This window comes from Ornithorhynchus anatinus, chromosome 3, assembly GCF_004115215.2.
Source record: "Ornithorhynchus anatinus isolate Pmale09 chromosome 3, mOrnAna1.pri.v4, whole genome shotgun sequence".
NCBI lineage: Eukaryota > Metazoa > Chordata > Mammalia > Monotremata > Ornithorhynchidae > Ornithorhynchus > Ornithorhynchus anatinus.
In genome coordinates, this window is record NC_041730.1 from 21,366,517 (window position 1) to 21,381,899 (window position 15,383).

General features: G+C 61.9%; 1 protein-coding gene across 25 annotated transcripts in view; it reads right to left on the reverse strand.

The window, feature by feature from the left end:
• Nucleotides 1-1,698: 1,698 nt before the first annotated feature.
• MADD (MAP kinase activating death domain) overlaps nucleotides 1,699-15,383 on the reverse strand; it is a 53,475-nt gene continuing 39,790 nt past the window's right edge. For 4 of the 25 annotated variants that reach the window (XM_029059516.2, XM_029059513.2, XM_029059512.2 and 1 more), the window contains 13 exons: nucleotides 15,269-15,377; nucleotides 14,865-14,927; nucleotides 14,464-14,584; nucleotides 14,258-14,363; nucleotides 13,522-13,632; nucleotides 12,245-12,352; nucleotides 7,437-7,601; nucleotides 7,241-7,313; nucleotides 6,959-7,065; nucleotides 5,180-5,188; nucleotides 4,906-4,975; nucleotides 2,775-2,821; nucleotides 1,699-2,263 (listed from right to left, as the gene is read on the reverse strand). In XM_029059516.2, the coding sequence (XP_028915349.1) occupies nucleotides 2,042-2,263; nucleotides 2,775-2,821; nucleotides 4,906-4,975; nucleotides 5,180-5,188; nucleotides 6,959-7,065; nucleotides 7,241-7,313; nucleotides 7,437-7,601; nucleotides 12,245-12,352; nucleotides 13,522-13,632; nucleotides 14,258-14,363; nucleotides 14,464-14,584; nucleotides 14,865-14,927; nucleotides 15,269-15,377 (1,311 nt within the window). In that variant the 3' untranslated portion in view covers nucleotides 1,699-2,041. Of the gene's footprint in view, nucleotides 2,316-2,774; nucleotides 2,822-4,905; nucleotides 4,976-5,179; nucleotides 5,189-6,958; nucleotides 7,066-7,240; nucleotides 7,314-7,436; nucleotides 7,602-12,244; nucleotides 12,353-13,521; nucleotides 13,633-14,257; nucleotides 14,364-14,463; nucleotides 14,585-14,864; nucleotides 14,928-15,268; nucleotides 15,378-15,383 lie in introns of all 25 variants that reach the window. The other 21 variants (XM_039911414.1, XM_029059519.2, XM_039911413.1 and 18 more) reach the window with 8 other exon arrangements.

Sequence of the window (15,383 nt, forward strand, 5' to 3'; positions counted from 1 at the left end):
AAGCCAGAAGGCCTCCTCTACCTGCATTGGGGGAGGAGGGAGCTGAATCCCTGGCTCCCAAATGCCCTCTTAGGCTTCGCTCCTTGCAAGGCTTCGTCCCTTTAGTAGAGTGACTTAGTAGAAGTCACGTGGCTTAGTGGTTAGAACCCGGGCCTGGGAGTCAGAAGGTCCCGGGTTCTCATCCCGCCTCTGCCACTCGTCTGCCGCGTGTCCTCGGACAAGTCGCTTAACTTCTCCGTGCCTCAGTTACCTTATCTATAAAATGGGGATTAAGACCGCGAGCCCCACGTGGGAGAGGGACTGTGTCCGACCTGATTAACTCGTCTCCACCTCGGCGCTTGGCCCACGGTAAGCGCTTAGTAAGTACCATTATAACGACTGTTGTTATTACGATTATCATTTAGGCCTTGCTCACCCACTGGCTGTGCTCCTGGAGGAAGCTGTGGGAATGAGGCTCCCCAGGAGTGGGAGGAAAGGCCCCCTCTAGGGTTCTTGGCAAAGCTTCGGCGGAAAGACACCCTAGAGTGGCTTTGACAGAGATCGGCCCCTCCTCAGTAACTGAAAGAAAGTGGCCTGACGACCGGCCGTGCCGAGCCGAGGGAGCCAGTCGGTGACTGCGGGGGGCAGACGGGCCCGGGGCCCCGGCTGCTCCTTGGCCCACTAGCTCCGGCTGCCTTGACTTACGCCTGGCTCAGCGCCAGTCTGCTGGGGGTAAGGGAACGTCCCTCACCCCAGCTGGAGGACTACCCCTGGTTGTCCCTGCCGCGGTAGGGCACCCGTTTCCTCCGGGAAATCGCTGGCAGCCGGGGAACCTGCTCTAGTCCGAACATCAGGGCGTGGACCTCCCGGGGCCCTCGATTCCGGTATTGCATGCTCACCGGCTGCTGGGTGGCAGGGTGGAAGGTGGGGGCTGGTGCTGGAAACCAGGGCAGAGTCCATGCCCGGGCCAGCCAGACTCCCTTTTACCGGCTCCAGGCCCACGGGGCACCCCGCCAACTCAGATTCCTGCTGGGAAATTCAGCTGGAAAGCCCAGGGATGACCTTCCGGCTACGAACAGTAGAGAGCGGGAAACGGGGTTCGCTGCTGGAAATTCAGGCCCTCTCTAGGACACCCCTTCCTCTCTCCACCCCCACCTTCCCCTCCCGGACTCTTCGCCGGGGAACCAAACTGCCCCAAGAAACAGCCTCCCTCCGGGAAAACCAAATGCACCCCAGAAGGGCAGGAGGCGGCTGCTTCTGGGGTGCCCGGGGCCCCAGTCGAGGCGACAGCCTGGAGCGAAGGACATTTATTTCACATTCACACGGCTGTACAGTTTCTATAAATAACGTGGAGCCGAAATATTTACATCCTTTCCCTGCCCCTCCCCGGCCTTTTCCTCCCCCTCCCCCATCCGACTCCCGGAGGTAGGGGGGACCCCCACACCCGGAGGAATATTTACAATCAACTTCGCCTCCTCTCACCCTCTCCGCTTCCAGGGCGGAGCAGCCAACGGGGACCTAGGCCCCTGCATCTCCCCAACCTTCCTCGGTCCGGGGGGGGGGGGCCCGGACCCATCTCTGCCCACAGGGAAGGCAGCCCTTTAGTGCCGACGAAGGCTAATGGCGGCAGGAAAAGAAAAAAATGGGGAGGCGGCCCCACTCCAGTCCGGGACTGGCTGCCTTCCCCCCGGCCTCTCCCCGCCGCCCGCCCCCCGGCCGGACGGCAGCGCCCCCGGCCCGCCCCGCGTTCCACCCTGGCTCTCGCGCGCGCGCGGCCGCTCTGGGAGGTTGAAGGCCCGGACCGTCCCCCGGCAGGGCTTAAAGTGCCAAGAACGCAGAGGGGAAGATACGCACCACACAGATGTCACAAGAATACAAGACGACGTGAGAAGGGCCAGCCCACTCCCTGGAAGCCACCGGGCCCACGGACGGGCAGACGGACGGCTGTCGTCCCTGGGAGGAACCGGCCGGGGCTCCTCCCGGGAGCCGAAGGAGGGGAGGAAGGGACGTGGGCGGAGTCCGCCCGGTCCCGTGAGAGCCAGGCAGACACGCGCACGCGCACTCATGCACACGCACGCGTACGCAGCCGGGGGCCCACGATGAGTCGGGGGGAAGGACTTGCAGAGACTACACAAAATATCCACTTCTCGGCGAGGGCGGCAACACGTGCGCTCCGGGAGCGGCCCGCGGCCGAGGGGCCGGGGAGCCGCCCGCTCATCTCTCTTCCGTCAGCTGGAGACGGGCCGGGGGGGTTTGCTTCTGTTTTCCGCCTCCTTGCCACGCACTGCAGCCACGTAAGAGAAGAGACACAACACGGAGTAGCAGATCTCGTGGGCCTGAAGGGGAAAGAGAGAAGCGGATAGGTCGCCCGGGCGCTGGAGGAGGCCGGTGGGGGCGGACCAGGGGTTGGGCCAGGGGTGGACCTACCGGGTAGGGAAGGAGACGACCGAATCTCCGGGTTCGAACTCTCACCTGAGCGGCAGAGGGGACGGAACCTCAAGGGAGTGGAGGATAAACTCCTTTCCCTCGGGAGCGGCCTCGGGGACAGAAGGGATGGGTGGGCCGGCCCCTCTCCCTGCCGGCCCCAGTCCCCGGGACTGGGCGGGGTGGGGGGGTGGGGGGGGGGTGTTTCTCTCTCGGCCCAGTTGGGTCCTCGCACGAGAATTAAATCCGCCTTGCGACTGGGCCGCGCCTCCCTCCGGCACCAAGGCCTCCCTACCCACGCCCGCCTCCGAGGCCCCGAGGAGGAGCCCCGGGCAGGTTCCTGCCTGTGGGATGAGGGGAGAGCCACTCACCATCGGTGTCTTGTACTTGTGGCTCACCACTTCTTTAGTTTCAGGAACTAAAACCGGACGAGTAAGAGACAAAACAGAGAGTTCAAAACCAAGAGGAACGGGACCACTGCAGTAGAAGCAGCAGCAGCAGCAGCAGCAGCAGCAGCAGCAGAACACTCCCCCGGCAGCCGTGGCGCCGGGCACCGGGGGCCCCGCCACCCCCGGGGCCCCTCACGGTAGCTCCGACGGCTTGGGCCGCCGCCTCGGGGCGCCGGCTCCTGCCCCGACGCCGTCCGGGCCCCAGCGAGGGCGGAGGGGAGGCGGCGGGGAAGGCCGGACCGGGCCCAGACCCTCCCGTGGGTCTCCGAGCCCCGCGGCCGGCACGTAACGGTCGGCAAGCCGGGGGCCGGAGAGAAACCGGGGGAAGGAGCGGCTTTTCTGACCGAGAGCCATTCGCCCGGCACCTCCGGTCCCCCCGCCGGCCCCTCGCGACTCCCGATCCTTCGGATCTCCACGGGACCCTCGCCCCCCGCCCGGCACTTGGCTGAGAGAATTCAACTAAGAGGGGGAGCCGCTGCTACGATCCAGGCCCCGAACCACCCCCAGGGGCCGATGCCTAATTCGGCACCAGGCCGAGGTCCCGAGATGCCCCGGCACAGCCCGCCCGAGACGGCCGCAGCGGCCGCCGGGGAGGGCCAGAGGACAACTCACGCGAGATCAAACCCACGGGACCTGGGACGCTCTCTCCCCCCGGGGGGTGGAAATGGCCCCAGGCCCGCCTAGGCGAGGGAGAGCGTCAGAGAGCGCGTCCAACGGGGGAGACGGGACGGCGCGGCACGCCGGGGAGAAGAGGAGGCGACGGGCGAGATACACGTGTGCGCACACACAAACGGGCACCCACACGTACGCACACATAACCGCCACGCACACGAGCACAGCTTGAAATCCCAAACCCGGAGTAGCCTCCGCCCCGGCCACGCAGGGGACTCTGCCCAGCCAGAGGAAGCAAGGCAGAGCCGGGTTCGGCCGGATTACCACGGCCTCTTGGGCCCGGGGAGGACAGGGCACCTAACGGGCGCTCCCTACGGCAAGCCTGGGGGAGGTAGGAAGACGCGTGCCTTCATCGCCTCCTCGCCCCGGGGGGAAGCAGGGGGCGTTCGGCACCCGCCCGGGGGGTGGAGAAGACCACGAGGCCCCGGGGCCTTTCCCCACGGTGGAAGAAGGTGCCCCAGGGCATCCGGAGGAAAGAGGAGAGGACGGCAAGACAGGCTTGGGGAGAAAAGGTACATAACCGAAGAACCGGCGGGGGCCGGGGAGAAGGTCAGGGTCGGGGGGGGGGGGGGGAACGGGACGACAAGGACGACAGGGAGAGAGAGGAAGAGAGTCAGAGCCGTGTGAGCGGCCGGTTCCGCCGCGGGGAGCTCCCCGCCCATCGGCCAGAGGGCCGGCGCGAACCGAGATCACTTTACCTGCTGGAGAACGAAGGTTTTCATAGCAGCGGTGAAGGGGCCACAAGAGAGTGAAGCAGACACAGCAGGAACTCAAAGCCCCAGGGTGAGAGCCCCCAGGCGCACCCGCTCCTGGCCTCAAGTGGGAAAGCTTGCACCCCGGGTGAAAACATCGGTCTCAACCCTTCCTTGAGATGCGCGTGCCTCATCTCGGCTCTGCTCTCGGGGCTTCGGGTCCCCGTCGGCTTGAGGACCTGCCTAGCGCGCTCCGCGCCCTTGGGGACCCTCTGAGCCTGAAGGCGGGGCGGGGGTCTCGGTCTGGAGGGGAGGGCGAGGAAGGGCGTCAGCCTGTAGGCCGGAGGGACCGCCCGGCGGGTCACGCCCCGCGGCAGAGGTGCCGGAGGCTCGCTCCAGGGGACCGAATCCCCACCCGCGACTTGACCTCTGCCGGGCAGGGGAGGGGCCGGGGGTTTTCGGAGGTGCCTCTCCTCAGCGCCCCGTCCGGACTGGTGCCGAGCCCTCTCCCTTCTTCCCCGGACTCCTCCTCCTACGCTCCCCGTCCTTCCCCGAGAGCCGCTTCTCTCCTCCTTCGACGGCTCCCGCCGTCGCTTTCCTTCTGGCCCTCGGCAGCCCCTCCCCGGGGCTCGGAGGTTTGAGTTACTGCCATGTGAGTCCAGCCCCCAAGAGCAAAATAGGGTAATTACCAAATTCCTCCAGGACAAAGACGCCTCGCACCGTATTGCACTTTTTAATGTGATTCAGCTCTATGAAAACCTGAAAGAGAGGGAGAGGAAGGGGACGGTGAGACCGAGAGACTCCACCCCGATCCCACGAAACCCAGCCCGGCCCGCTGCAGCCCCGCCCCCGGACGAGGAGCACACGTCTGAAGGGAGAACGGGGGTGGGGGGGGGGGGGGGAGATCCGGTCACACACAACTCAAAAGCGCTAAGCGGCAAAGACGGCAGAGAGGGCATGTACCTTCCGCTCCTGGCCGGAGGAGAAAGCATGGGAGAGAAACGAAGGCGTTAGTGATCGCACACACCCCGACCCTGAGATCCTCTGCTGGCCCGGGCTGCCTGCCCATCGCCCCCGCCCGGGGCGGTACTAGCGGGAGGCTCGATTCCAGCGGCCCCCACTCCGGCCCCCTAAGTCTCTACCCCTCCATGCATCCTCTTCCTCCTCCGGCGCAGAGGGCTGGCACGGGTGCAAGGTTCCCCGGGAGTTGCCCCGGGGTGGGGGGTGAGGGGGCTTGGCAAAGTGCCCAATCTTCTCGGGGCGGGATTCCAAAAATCACGAGAAGGAGCGAGGCCGTTATCCCTGCGGGGTCGAACGAGTACCGCTTGCGGCTTCGATCGGCGTGCCGGCGTCAGACCCGAGATTCACCGAGACTAAACGGGGGCCCCTGGCCCGAGGCGGGACGGAAGAGTAGGGCCTGGATGCCTCCTCCTGCAGAAACCATTTCAGCTAGGGGAAATGCTCCAAAATGCTCCACGACTGACGGATCACTGGATGAGCCCTGGGGGTGAGGATACTGAGGGCAGGGCAGGGCATCTGTATGTTCTAACCAGGACCCTTCAGGCTGGAGACCGTGTTCTGCCCCCCTCTCTCTCTCTCTCTCTCTGGGAAGGACTGGGACCCCGGTGGGCCCAGGGCAGATTCGAGACAGCCACTTCCCGCTCCCCAGGGCGAATCCGTAGACTGCCGGAGCCTCCGCCCCGACCTCCACCCTCCGGGCCTCGGACTGCAAAGGATTCCGGGGGGGGGACGGGGCAGGATGGGCGGCTGTTTCCGGCGACACCGGCGCTAGAGGTGTTTCCCCGGAGAGAAGCAGAGCTGCCGGGGGCCCAGTCCCGTCACCGGTCCCCGAACGGCGGGGGCCGGAGGTGGCTGGGCGGGGGGGGGGCACTCGGAATCTCAGTGAGAGCCATCAGATCGGCAGGGCGAGGCGGGGAGGGGGAAAGAGGTCCGCTGGGCACAAGGAAGGCGTGACGGGGCCCGGGACGACCCACCGGTCTCAGGGGGGAGTCTGCTCAAGGAGCTCCCAGGGGGAGGAACCCACGCTGAGCTTCAAGACCGAAAGCACTAATATCAGAGCCTCCTTATCCCCCCGGGGCAGCCCCCGAGGAGGCGGGGTCGCAGGACGGGCGGGCCGGCACAGTCCGGTGACTCTCCAGGCAGGGAGAGGGGTGCGGGACCTGTGACGTCAAAGAGGGTCAGCCCGGGTGGGGACCATCCGGGGAAGAACCAGCAGGAGAACAGGCAGAAGAAGCCAACACGCTCCGGCGAGGAGAGACGGCGGATGCACGTGCACACACACGTACACACACACGCGCACAGACGCACGCTCACGTATACGCGCACAAGTGCTAGGGTGCCGGGTCCCAACCTGGACCGACAAAACCAACGGACGATATGGAGCCGAAGAAGTCCCCGGTATAGAAGCAAGCCAGAGAGACGGCAAGGAAGGGCCACGGGGAAGCTCTCACTCACACCGCGCTGACCCCTCCGAGCCCGGCGGGCAGGCCGAACCACGGCGTCCCGCCCCCTCCCCCCGCGCCCGGGCCGCCGCCCCCACGGGGCGCGGGGCCCGGGTACTCGCTCGCTCGGGTGTCCGCGCTCTCCCCCCGCGGCCCCGCTCGGGCTGCTCCGACACCTCTGAGGGTCCTGGCTCCTCCCTACCTGGACAGCGAGGCCCTAGAGCGGTTCCAGATGGGAAAGAGGAGACCCGGAGAGCCCGGCATTGCCGAGCCTACCCACCTGGTTGTGCATGAACTTGAGGTTAATCCCCTCCAGGGTGACCTGCAGCAGGCCCCCCTCGCCCGTCCTCATGTCCTGGACTGGGAACTCGCCACCCAGCTCGGGGCCTGGAGCGGGGAAGGGAGCGGTCAGTAACCCTCGGGGCGGGGGGGTGGAGGGGTCGGGACAGGGCGTCCCCCCCCCCCACAGCCCGCTCGTTCCCGGGTGGCTCGGCCCGGATCGGAGGCGCCGGGACCCTCCGGGGTAAGAGGCGATCTCCGGCCGAGGGGCGGCGGTCCTCACCGGGCTTGATGCTCTGCTGACGCGCGGCGGCCCGCTCCATGCTATCCTTCACGCAGTAGTACAGCTCTCGGCACTGCAAGCGACAAGGGGAGGCGGCCGCCCCGTCGTGCAAAACCTCGAGCCCGGAGGACCCTCCCCCCCGGCCTCAGAAGCGGGGCCCCGCCGCCGCCCGCCGGGCCGTCTCAACCGCGGGTACCTTCTTCGTGTAGAACTTGTTGAGCTGGGTCTCCGGCCCGTTCCTACGCCACAGGCAGAGCACCTTAGTCTTGGGGCAGTAGGTCATGTTGATGAGCTTCTCGTACCACCAACGCTCGTACACCGTCCCGATGCTGCTGCGGAGGACCACGCAGTCGTCGCAGACCTGCGGGGGTGGACAGGGCAGCTGCCGCGGGCCCGCCGCCCCGCCCGCGGCGGGGAGAGGCTCGCGGGATCTGACCCGCTCCCTCGGTCCGGGTCCCCCTGCCCGATCCTCAGAGCATCTCCCGCTAAGAGAAGCGGATCCCAGGCGGGTCTCGGATGATCCCCGTTCAAGAACGCCGGGTAGAAAGAACCGGAGAAGAGGGAGGCGGCGTGGGGGGGTGGGGAAACCATTCTCGCTTCCGCTCTGCCCGTCGCCTGCCGGGCGACCTCAGGCAAGCCACTTGAACCGCTCCGGGCCTCAGTCTCCTCGTCTATAAAATGGGGGTGATTTCGCCTGCCTCCTTTTAACCCACAGGAATGTTCTGAGGTGAAAACGCCCCAGGTGACGTAAAAGTCCTTTCCCAAGGTAAAGTTGAGGCTATAGATGAGTTCGTTCCCTCTCGCCCGCAGCCTCTTCCTCCTCCTCCTCCTCCTCCTTTTTATCCCACTCCCATTCCTCCAGAGGAATCACCTACCCAGGAGCGGGGCAATCTAGGCTCAACTGGGTTCGAATCCCGACTCCACTTCCTGCTCTGAATGAATCTGGTTAGGTCTCGAGGCCTCGGTTTGCTCAACGGTAAGAAGGTGATCCTCAAGCAGTAAGCTCGTTGTGGGCAAGGAATGATAATGTCGGTATCCGTTAAGCGCTTACTATGTGCAGAGCACCGTTCTAAGCGCTGGGGGAGACACAGGGGAATCGGGTTGTCCCACGTGGGGCTCACGGTCTTCATCCCCATTTTACGGATGAGGGAACTGAGGCACGGAGAAGCGACTCGCCCACAGTCACACGGCCGACGAGTGGCGGAGCTGGCATTCGAACCCATGACCTCTGACTCCAAAGCCCGTGCTCTTTCCACGGAGCCACGCATACTGCACTCTCCCAAGCTCTCAGAGCTCAATAAATACGACCGACTCAACGGCATTTATTGAGCACGTACTCCGTGCGGAGCACTGGACCGAGCACTTCTTTAACGGCATCTGTTAAGCACTGTGTGTCGGGCACAGTACTGGGCACGGGGGTATTTGAAAACGGCCATTTTATTTACATGTCTGTAAATAACGAGGCTGGGCACAGACACGAGGCTCGCAGTCTTAATCCCCACTGTACAGATGAGACGACTGAGGCGAAGGGAGGCGAAGTGATTCGCCCCCGGGGCAGACAGGCGGCCGACCTGGGATCAGAACTCGGGTCTCTGAGTCCCAGGCCCTTGCTCTATCCATCAGACCACCCTGCCTGGGCGAGGACAATACGACGGAGTCGGCGGACACGTTCCCTAGCCGCCGGGAGCTTGCAGTCTACGGGAGGAGACAGACATCCAAATAAATCGTGGATCATAATAACGATACTGGTATTTGTTAAGCGCTCACTACGCGCACAGCACCGTTCTAAGCGCCGGGGTTGATACGGGGGAATCAGGTTGTCCCGTGTGGGGCTCACGGTCTTCATCCCCGTTTTACAGATGAGGCAACCGAGGCCCAGAGAAGTGAAGTGACTCGCCCACAGTCACCCAGCTGCCGAGCGGCGGAGTGGGGGTTCGAACCCACGACCTCCGACTCCCGGGCCCGGGCTCTTTCCACCGAGCCACGCCGCTTCTCTGCAGCCACGCTGCTTCCCTGGATGCGGACGTAAGAGTCGAGGGGCTGAGGGTGGACCGACTCCATTCCTCATCCAATTAGAGAAGCAGCGTGGCTCAGTGGAAAGAGCAGGGGCTTTGGAGTCAGGGCTCATGAGTTCGAATCCCGGCTCGGCCGCTTGTCGGCTGTGTGACCGTGGGCGAGTCACTTCACTTCTCTGGGCCTCAGTTCCCTCATCTGTAAAACGGGAATGAAGACCGTGAGCCCCACGTGGGACCGCCTGATTCCCCTGTGTCTACCCCAGCGCTTAGAACGGTGCTCGGCACATAGTAAGGGCTTGACAAATACCAACATCATCATCATCATCATCATTATTATTATTATGACTACCTCACGTTTAACGGGGGAAGCGGCACGGCCTAGTGGAAAGAGCACGGTCCTGGGAGTCGGAGGACCCGGGTTCTAAGCCCAACTCTGCCACCTGCCGGCTGGGTGGTCTTGGGCGAGTCACGTTGCTGTGCCTCAGTTTCCTCCGCCGTAAAATGAGAACTTAATATCTCTTCTCTGTCCTACTCAGACTACGTGTCCCACTTGGGACAGGGACTGTGTCCAACCTAATTGACTTTTCTCTACCCCAGTGCTTGACAGCAAGCGCTTCATTCCATTAAAGAACCCAAAAGCATTCCAAACTTTTCATTTTTAAGCAGACTTTTCAAAAAAAAAAAAAATGCGTTCGGACTCTGAGTTGAGCATAGCCGATTTCAGGATGCCACGTTTTCAGTCTCACCCCACACAATTCCACCACCGAGACCCAATCGAGAATTAACTCCACAACTTGCACCAGTCTCTGGAAAGCTCAGGACATTTTAGAGACAGCTGTCCACCACAAAGAGCGTTGGTATTCGTTAAGCGCTTCCTACGTGCAGAGCACCGTTCTAAGCGCCGGGGTAATTACAGGGTCGTCAGGTTGTCCCCCGTGAGGCTCACAGTCTTCATCCCCATTTTGCAGATGAGGTCACTGAGGCCCAGAGAAGTGAAGTGACTCGCCCACGGTCACACGGCTGACAAGGGGCAGAGCCGGGATTCGGACCCCTGCCCTCGGTCTCCCAAGCCCGGGCTCTTGCCACTGAGCCACGCCGCTTCTCTGGACGCTGCTCTTCTCCAAGAGCAACAGGGAGAGTTGTAAGGCAGGCTTATAATCAGAGACCCGAGTTCTAGTCCCAGTTCCACCATTTGCCTGTGGGTAAGTCACTTCACTTCTCGGTGCCTCGGTTCCCTCCTCTGTAAAATGGGGAGGAAGACTGGGAGCCTCACGTGGGACACCCTGATTCCCCTGTATCTCCCCCAGTGCTTAGAACAGTGCTCTGCACGTAGTAAGCGCTTAACAGATGCCAACGTTATTATTTGCCTGCTGGGTGACCTTGGGCATGTCATTTAACCTTTCTGTTCCTCGGGGGCCTCATCTGTAAAATGGGGATAAAATACATGTTTTCTCTCCCCCCTTCTCAGACCGAGAGCCTTATGTGGGACCAGGACCGTGTCCGATCGGATGCCATTTCACCTACCCCAAGGCACAGCACAGTGCTTGGCACATAGTAGGGGCTTAATATCCAAAACGACTGTGGTATTTTTGATGATTAATAATCATAATCAAAATCAGATAACACCTGATCAGAATTGGTTTACAATTCCAGGGAGTTTAACAACCTAGCGGCTAGAGAAGCAGCGTGGCTCAGTGGGAGGAGCCCGGGCTGGGGAGTCGGAGGTCATGGGTTCGAATCCCGGCTCCGCCGCTTGCCAGCTGGGTGACTCTGGGCAACTGACTTCACTTCTCTGGGCCTCAGTGACCTCATCTGGAAAACGGGGATGAAAACCGTGAGCCCCGAGTGGGACGACCCGATCACCTTGTATCCCCCCAGCGCTTAGAACAGTGCTTGGGCACATAGTAAGCGCTTAAATACCACCATTATTATTAGAGTTACCGAAGAAGGTGGAAGCATTAGACGGGCTGAGCCGCCTCCTTAAGAATTAGGAACTCCTCAGCGCTGGTTCAGTCTGGACCGCGTGACCCTGGCCAAGCCTCATCTCTGTTCCTTCCTTCCATTTTCCCTTTTGGGACTTGGAAAACGTCACACAATTCCGCCTCCCACCACAGCCTGGGGAAGGAGCGTGGCCTAGCGGAAAAAATCACGGCCCCGGGAATCCGAGGACCCGCGTGCTAACCCCAGTTGGGCCACTTGCCTGCTGGGAGGCCTTGGGCAAGTCGCTTAATAATAATAATAATGATAATGATAACGACAATGCTATCTGTTAAGTGCTCACTACGTATCGAGCACTCTAAGCGCCGAAATGAATTCAGCAGAGGAAGGTTTCGATCCTCCAACCTCCGGGTTATGGGGCCAGCACGCTTCCACTCTCTGCCTCAGTTTCCTCCCCCGTAAAACGGGGATCCGAGACCCGTCCTCTCACGTCTTCGGACTGCGAGGCCCACGTGGGAGACGGACTGCGTCTGACCCGATCATCTTGTTTCTACCTCGGCACCCAGTGAGGTGCTCGGCACGGAGTAAGTGCTTAATAAATACCCTCACTGCCATCAGCGGCGGCGTGAAAGGACTGGTGAAAGGACTGGGAGAGAAGGGAGCGACGACTCAGTTACCGACTAACCCCAGGGACAGGGGCCCGGGGACGCGGACCGGGTAGCTCAGAGGCAGAAGTGCACCTGGCTAGTCAGACGGACGGCGGGCTCCCGACTCTGTTCCAAGAAGAGGGTCGAGAACAGTGACCGGAAAGCTGACGCCGTTAGCCTGGTGCACGGGGCGACGGCAGGGTGGAGCGCCCGACCGTCTTCGGGGTGGGTTTAGGGGAGGATGCCCCCACCGCTTCTTCGGCGGGGCGGGAGCTCTGAGCTGCCGGAAGATGTGCCGGGGGAGCATCCGGCGGAGAGGGCGGGACAGCGGTTTTGCTCCAGTGACTCGGTTTCCTTGTCACGCTCCCGACTTTTGCCCGGGGTTCAGCGAGCCTGCCGCTTACCTCCATGAAGAAGATGTCTCCACTTGTGTCCGTTCCCGCGTGAACGACGAACGTCTGCTTCTTGATGTGCCGGCTGCCACTGGGCCGGATAGCCAGCTCCCGCCCATTCTGCGGAGACGGAAGGGATTTAGGCACCCACGGCCACTGTCAGAGGGCAGGGACCGTCTCTATCTCTTAACGGTTTGTATATTCCAAGCGCTCAGTCCAGTGCTCTGCACGTAGTAAGCGCTCAATAAATACCATTGAATGAATGAAAGAGCGGAGGTCTCAGATTCGGACCAATCTTGATTTCTCAGTCCTCCACCCTCTAAACCATCAATCAGCGGTACTTCTTAATAATAATAATGACGATGGCCCTTGTTAAGCGCTTCCTACGTGCCAAGCACTGCTCTAAGCGCTGGCGTGGATAGAAGGCCATCGGGTTGTCCCACACGGGGGGCTCACAGTCTCGATCCCCACTTTGCAGGTGAGGTAACTGAGGCCCAGAGAAGTGAGGCGACTCGCCCAAAGTCACACGGCTGACAGGTGGCGGAGCCGGGATTAGAACCCGTGACCTCTGACTCCCAAGCCCCCGCTCTCTCCACCGAGCCACGCGGCTATGAGTGCTTACCGTGAGCAGAGCCCCGTACTAAGCAGTCGGGAGAGTACATTATAACAGAGCTGATCCACAAGGATCTTAAAGTCCAGAGGAGGAGCTCATTATCATTACTAACAATAATAATCATTACTAAAAATGCTAATAATCATAATCACGGCATTTTCTAAGTGCTTAGTACGTGCCAAGCACCGTTCTAAGCACCGGGGCAGATAAAAGTCCACCGGGCTGGACACGGTCCCTCGTTCCACGTGGGGCTCGGGGTCTAAGTGGGAGGGAGAACGGATGTTGGATCCCCATTTTGCGGCGGAGGAAACTGAGGCCCGGAGACGTTAAGTGACTTGCACGAGACCACACGGGAGGCAGGCGGCGGAGCCGTGCTCTTTCCACCACACCACACCGCTTCCCTCACGGTCCAGCCCATCTTACACGCGGTTTCCGGAGAGGGAGCCGTACCCGCTGACCGGCTGCCGTCCCACCTTCGGAGCCCCGGGCCCCCGGAGCTCGGCGTTTCTAGCGTAGCCTCTGAACCAGAACGGCCACCGGCGGAGTTGCTCGAACCCCCCAGGGGAGTACCAGCTTCAGGAGAGGCAAGCTCGGCTCCCCTTATCACGGGGAACGTTGGAGAGGCCCCCCCCCCCCCCCCCCCCCGGAGGGTGGGGGACGACTCAGGGCTACTCACCAGGTCGGCCAGCTGGTCGAGCACCTCGTTAATTTGCTGGCTGTGCACCAGCCCGATGTGTGACTTCCCCATCAGGCGCCGCACCTTCTTCCGGATGTCATTCTTGTTAACCTACCAAGGCGGGAGGAGGCTCAACTCCTAAGACTCACGCGGAGCGAGGAGAGTTGGAAAGGTGAGCTCTCTCCTTTCGGGGAGGAACGGGGAGACGGCGTGCTCCGTGATCCTCAGAGGAGCGGCAGGGGTAAAACTCACGCTGAGAAGGGCCATTCTACCGGGTTGGGGAGGAAGGGGATTCTGGAGGAAGACCTTGCACTGAAATAGGCCGCTCCCACGGTCGAGGTTATCCTAAAGCACCTACTGGACGTCGCTTGAGCGCAGTCAGGACTGACCCAGCGTGTCCCCTTCGCCCATTCTACTGCCCTTTTTGAAAATGCCTCCGGTAACGATAACGACGTTGGTATTTGTTAAGCGCTTACTATAGCACCGTTCTAAGCGCTGGGGTAGACACAGGGTCATCAGGTTTTCATCCCCATTTTACACACGAGGTCACCGAGGCCCAGAGAAGTGGACTTGCCCACAGTCGACAAGCGAGAGCCGGGATTCGAACCCGTGACCCCCGCCTCCCAAGCCCGGGCTCTTTCCGCCGAGCCCCGCCGCTTCTCTCCCCCTTAGCCTGCAGGCGCTGGAAACAGATTTCTCTTTCTAACCCTCCCCGGGGGCGGGAAACGAGCAGTACCTTCATCAGAAGCATGAAAGAGATAAGGTTGTGCAGAAGCGTGGCCAGCAAGCGATCTTCGTCGTCTTCCAGGCGTTTCCGGTCACGCTCCCCCAGGGACAGGTACCTAGTCGCGCGACCAGAGACCGGTGGTCAGAACTCGGAGGGGGGACGCCCAGAAATCAGGGCAGGGAGTAGGGCCCAGCTGGAGGGCACGTGGCCCGTACCTGTCGATCATTTCCTGCGGGCCCTGGTCCATGCCCATCCCTTCCCTCTCCAGCATCACGGCATCCAGGAAGGCATCTTCCCAGAACTGCATCTGATCCCACAGAGTGGAGCGCTCTTTACCTGTTCCGAGGAGAGGTGGTTGACGGGGATCAGGTGTGGAACGTAGACACACACACGTATGTAATATTTAATCAGATATACACATCCCCAGTCTCGGCGAGAAGCAGGCTCCACAGCTCAGGGGCCAGCCCACGCGCCAGGAACGAAACAGAAAACGAAACCAAGAGGTCCTCTGACGCAAACGGACAACGCCCTCGCAATCCACCCTAGCTGGGGAGATAATGCGGCCAGCCCCTCCCAGAAAGGCGGAAGGGGCTCGGCACACGGGGAAGGTTTTTACTCATAGAGAAGGTCTCCATTGCCGCGTCCTCTAACTGGTCCCACATGGATCCTTTGTCCCTTCCTGCCGATTTGCGGGCAGGAAGGGCCACGGCAGCAAGGAAGGAAAGGAGGGAAGAGAGAAAGAGAGAGGCTGTTGATTAACACCCAAGTCCGGAGAGAGAGAGAGAGACTACTCTTCCGTCCCCGGCAAGCCGAACGATTCCGAACGGGCTAACGCGGACCGACACCAGCTAGAGATAGGACGTGAGATCCGGACAGTCACCGGCTCGCTGCGACAGCTTTTCCAGATTTTCCCAACTTAGCCCCGGAGATCTGAGGGGCCCCCTCCCCTCGCCCACCGCCCCGGACACCGTCTGAGGCCGGACACTTTCCAGCCGGGGGCCTTGGTTCCCGGGCACTCACCCAGGAGCCCCTCATAGAGGTAGACACGTTGGCTCACATCCTCGGGAGCTCGGCCGGGGCTGCTCACTGGCTTCTCCTTCGCATTTGGCTTCAGGTTGTGAGCTTTGCCCTGCAG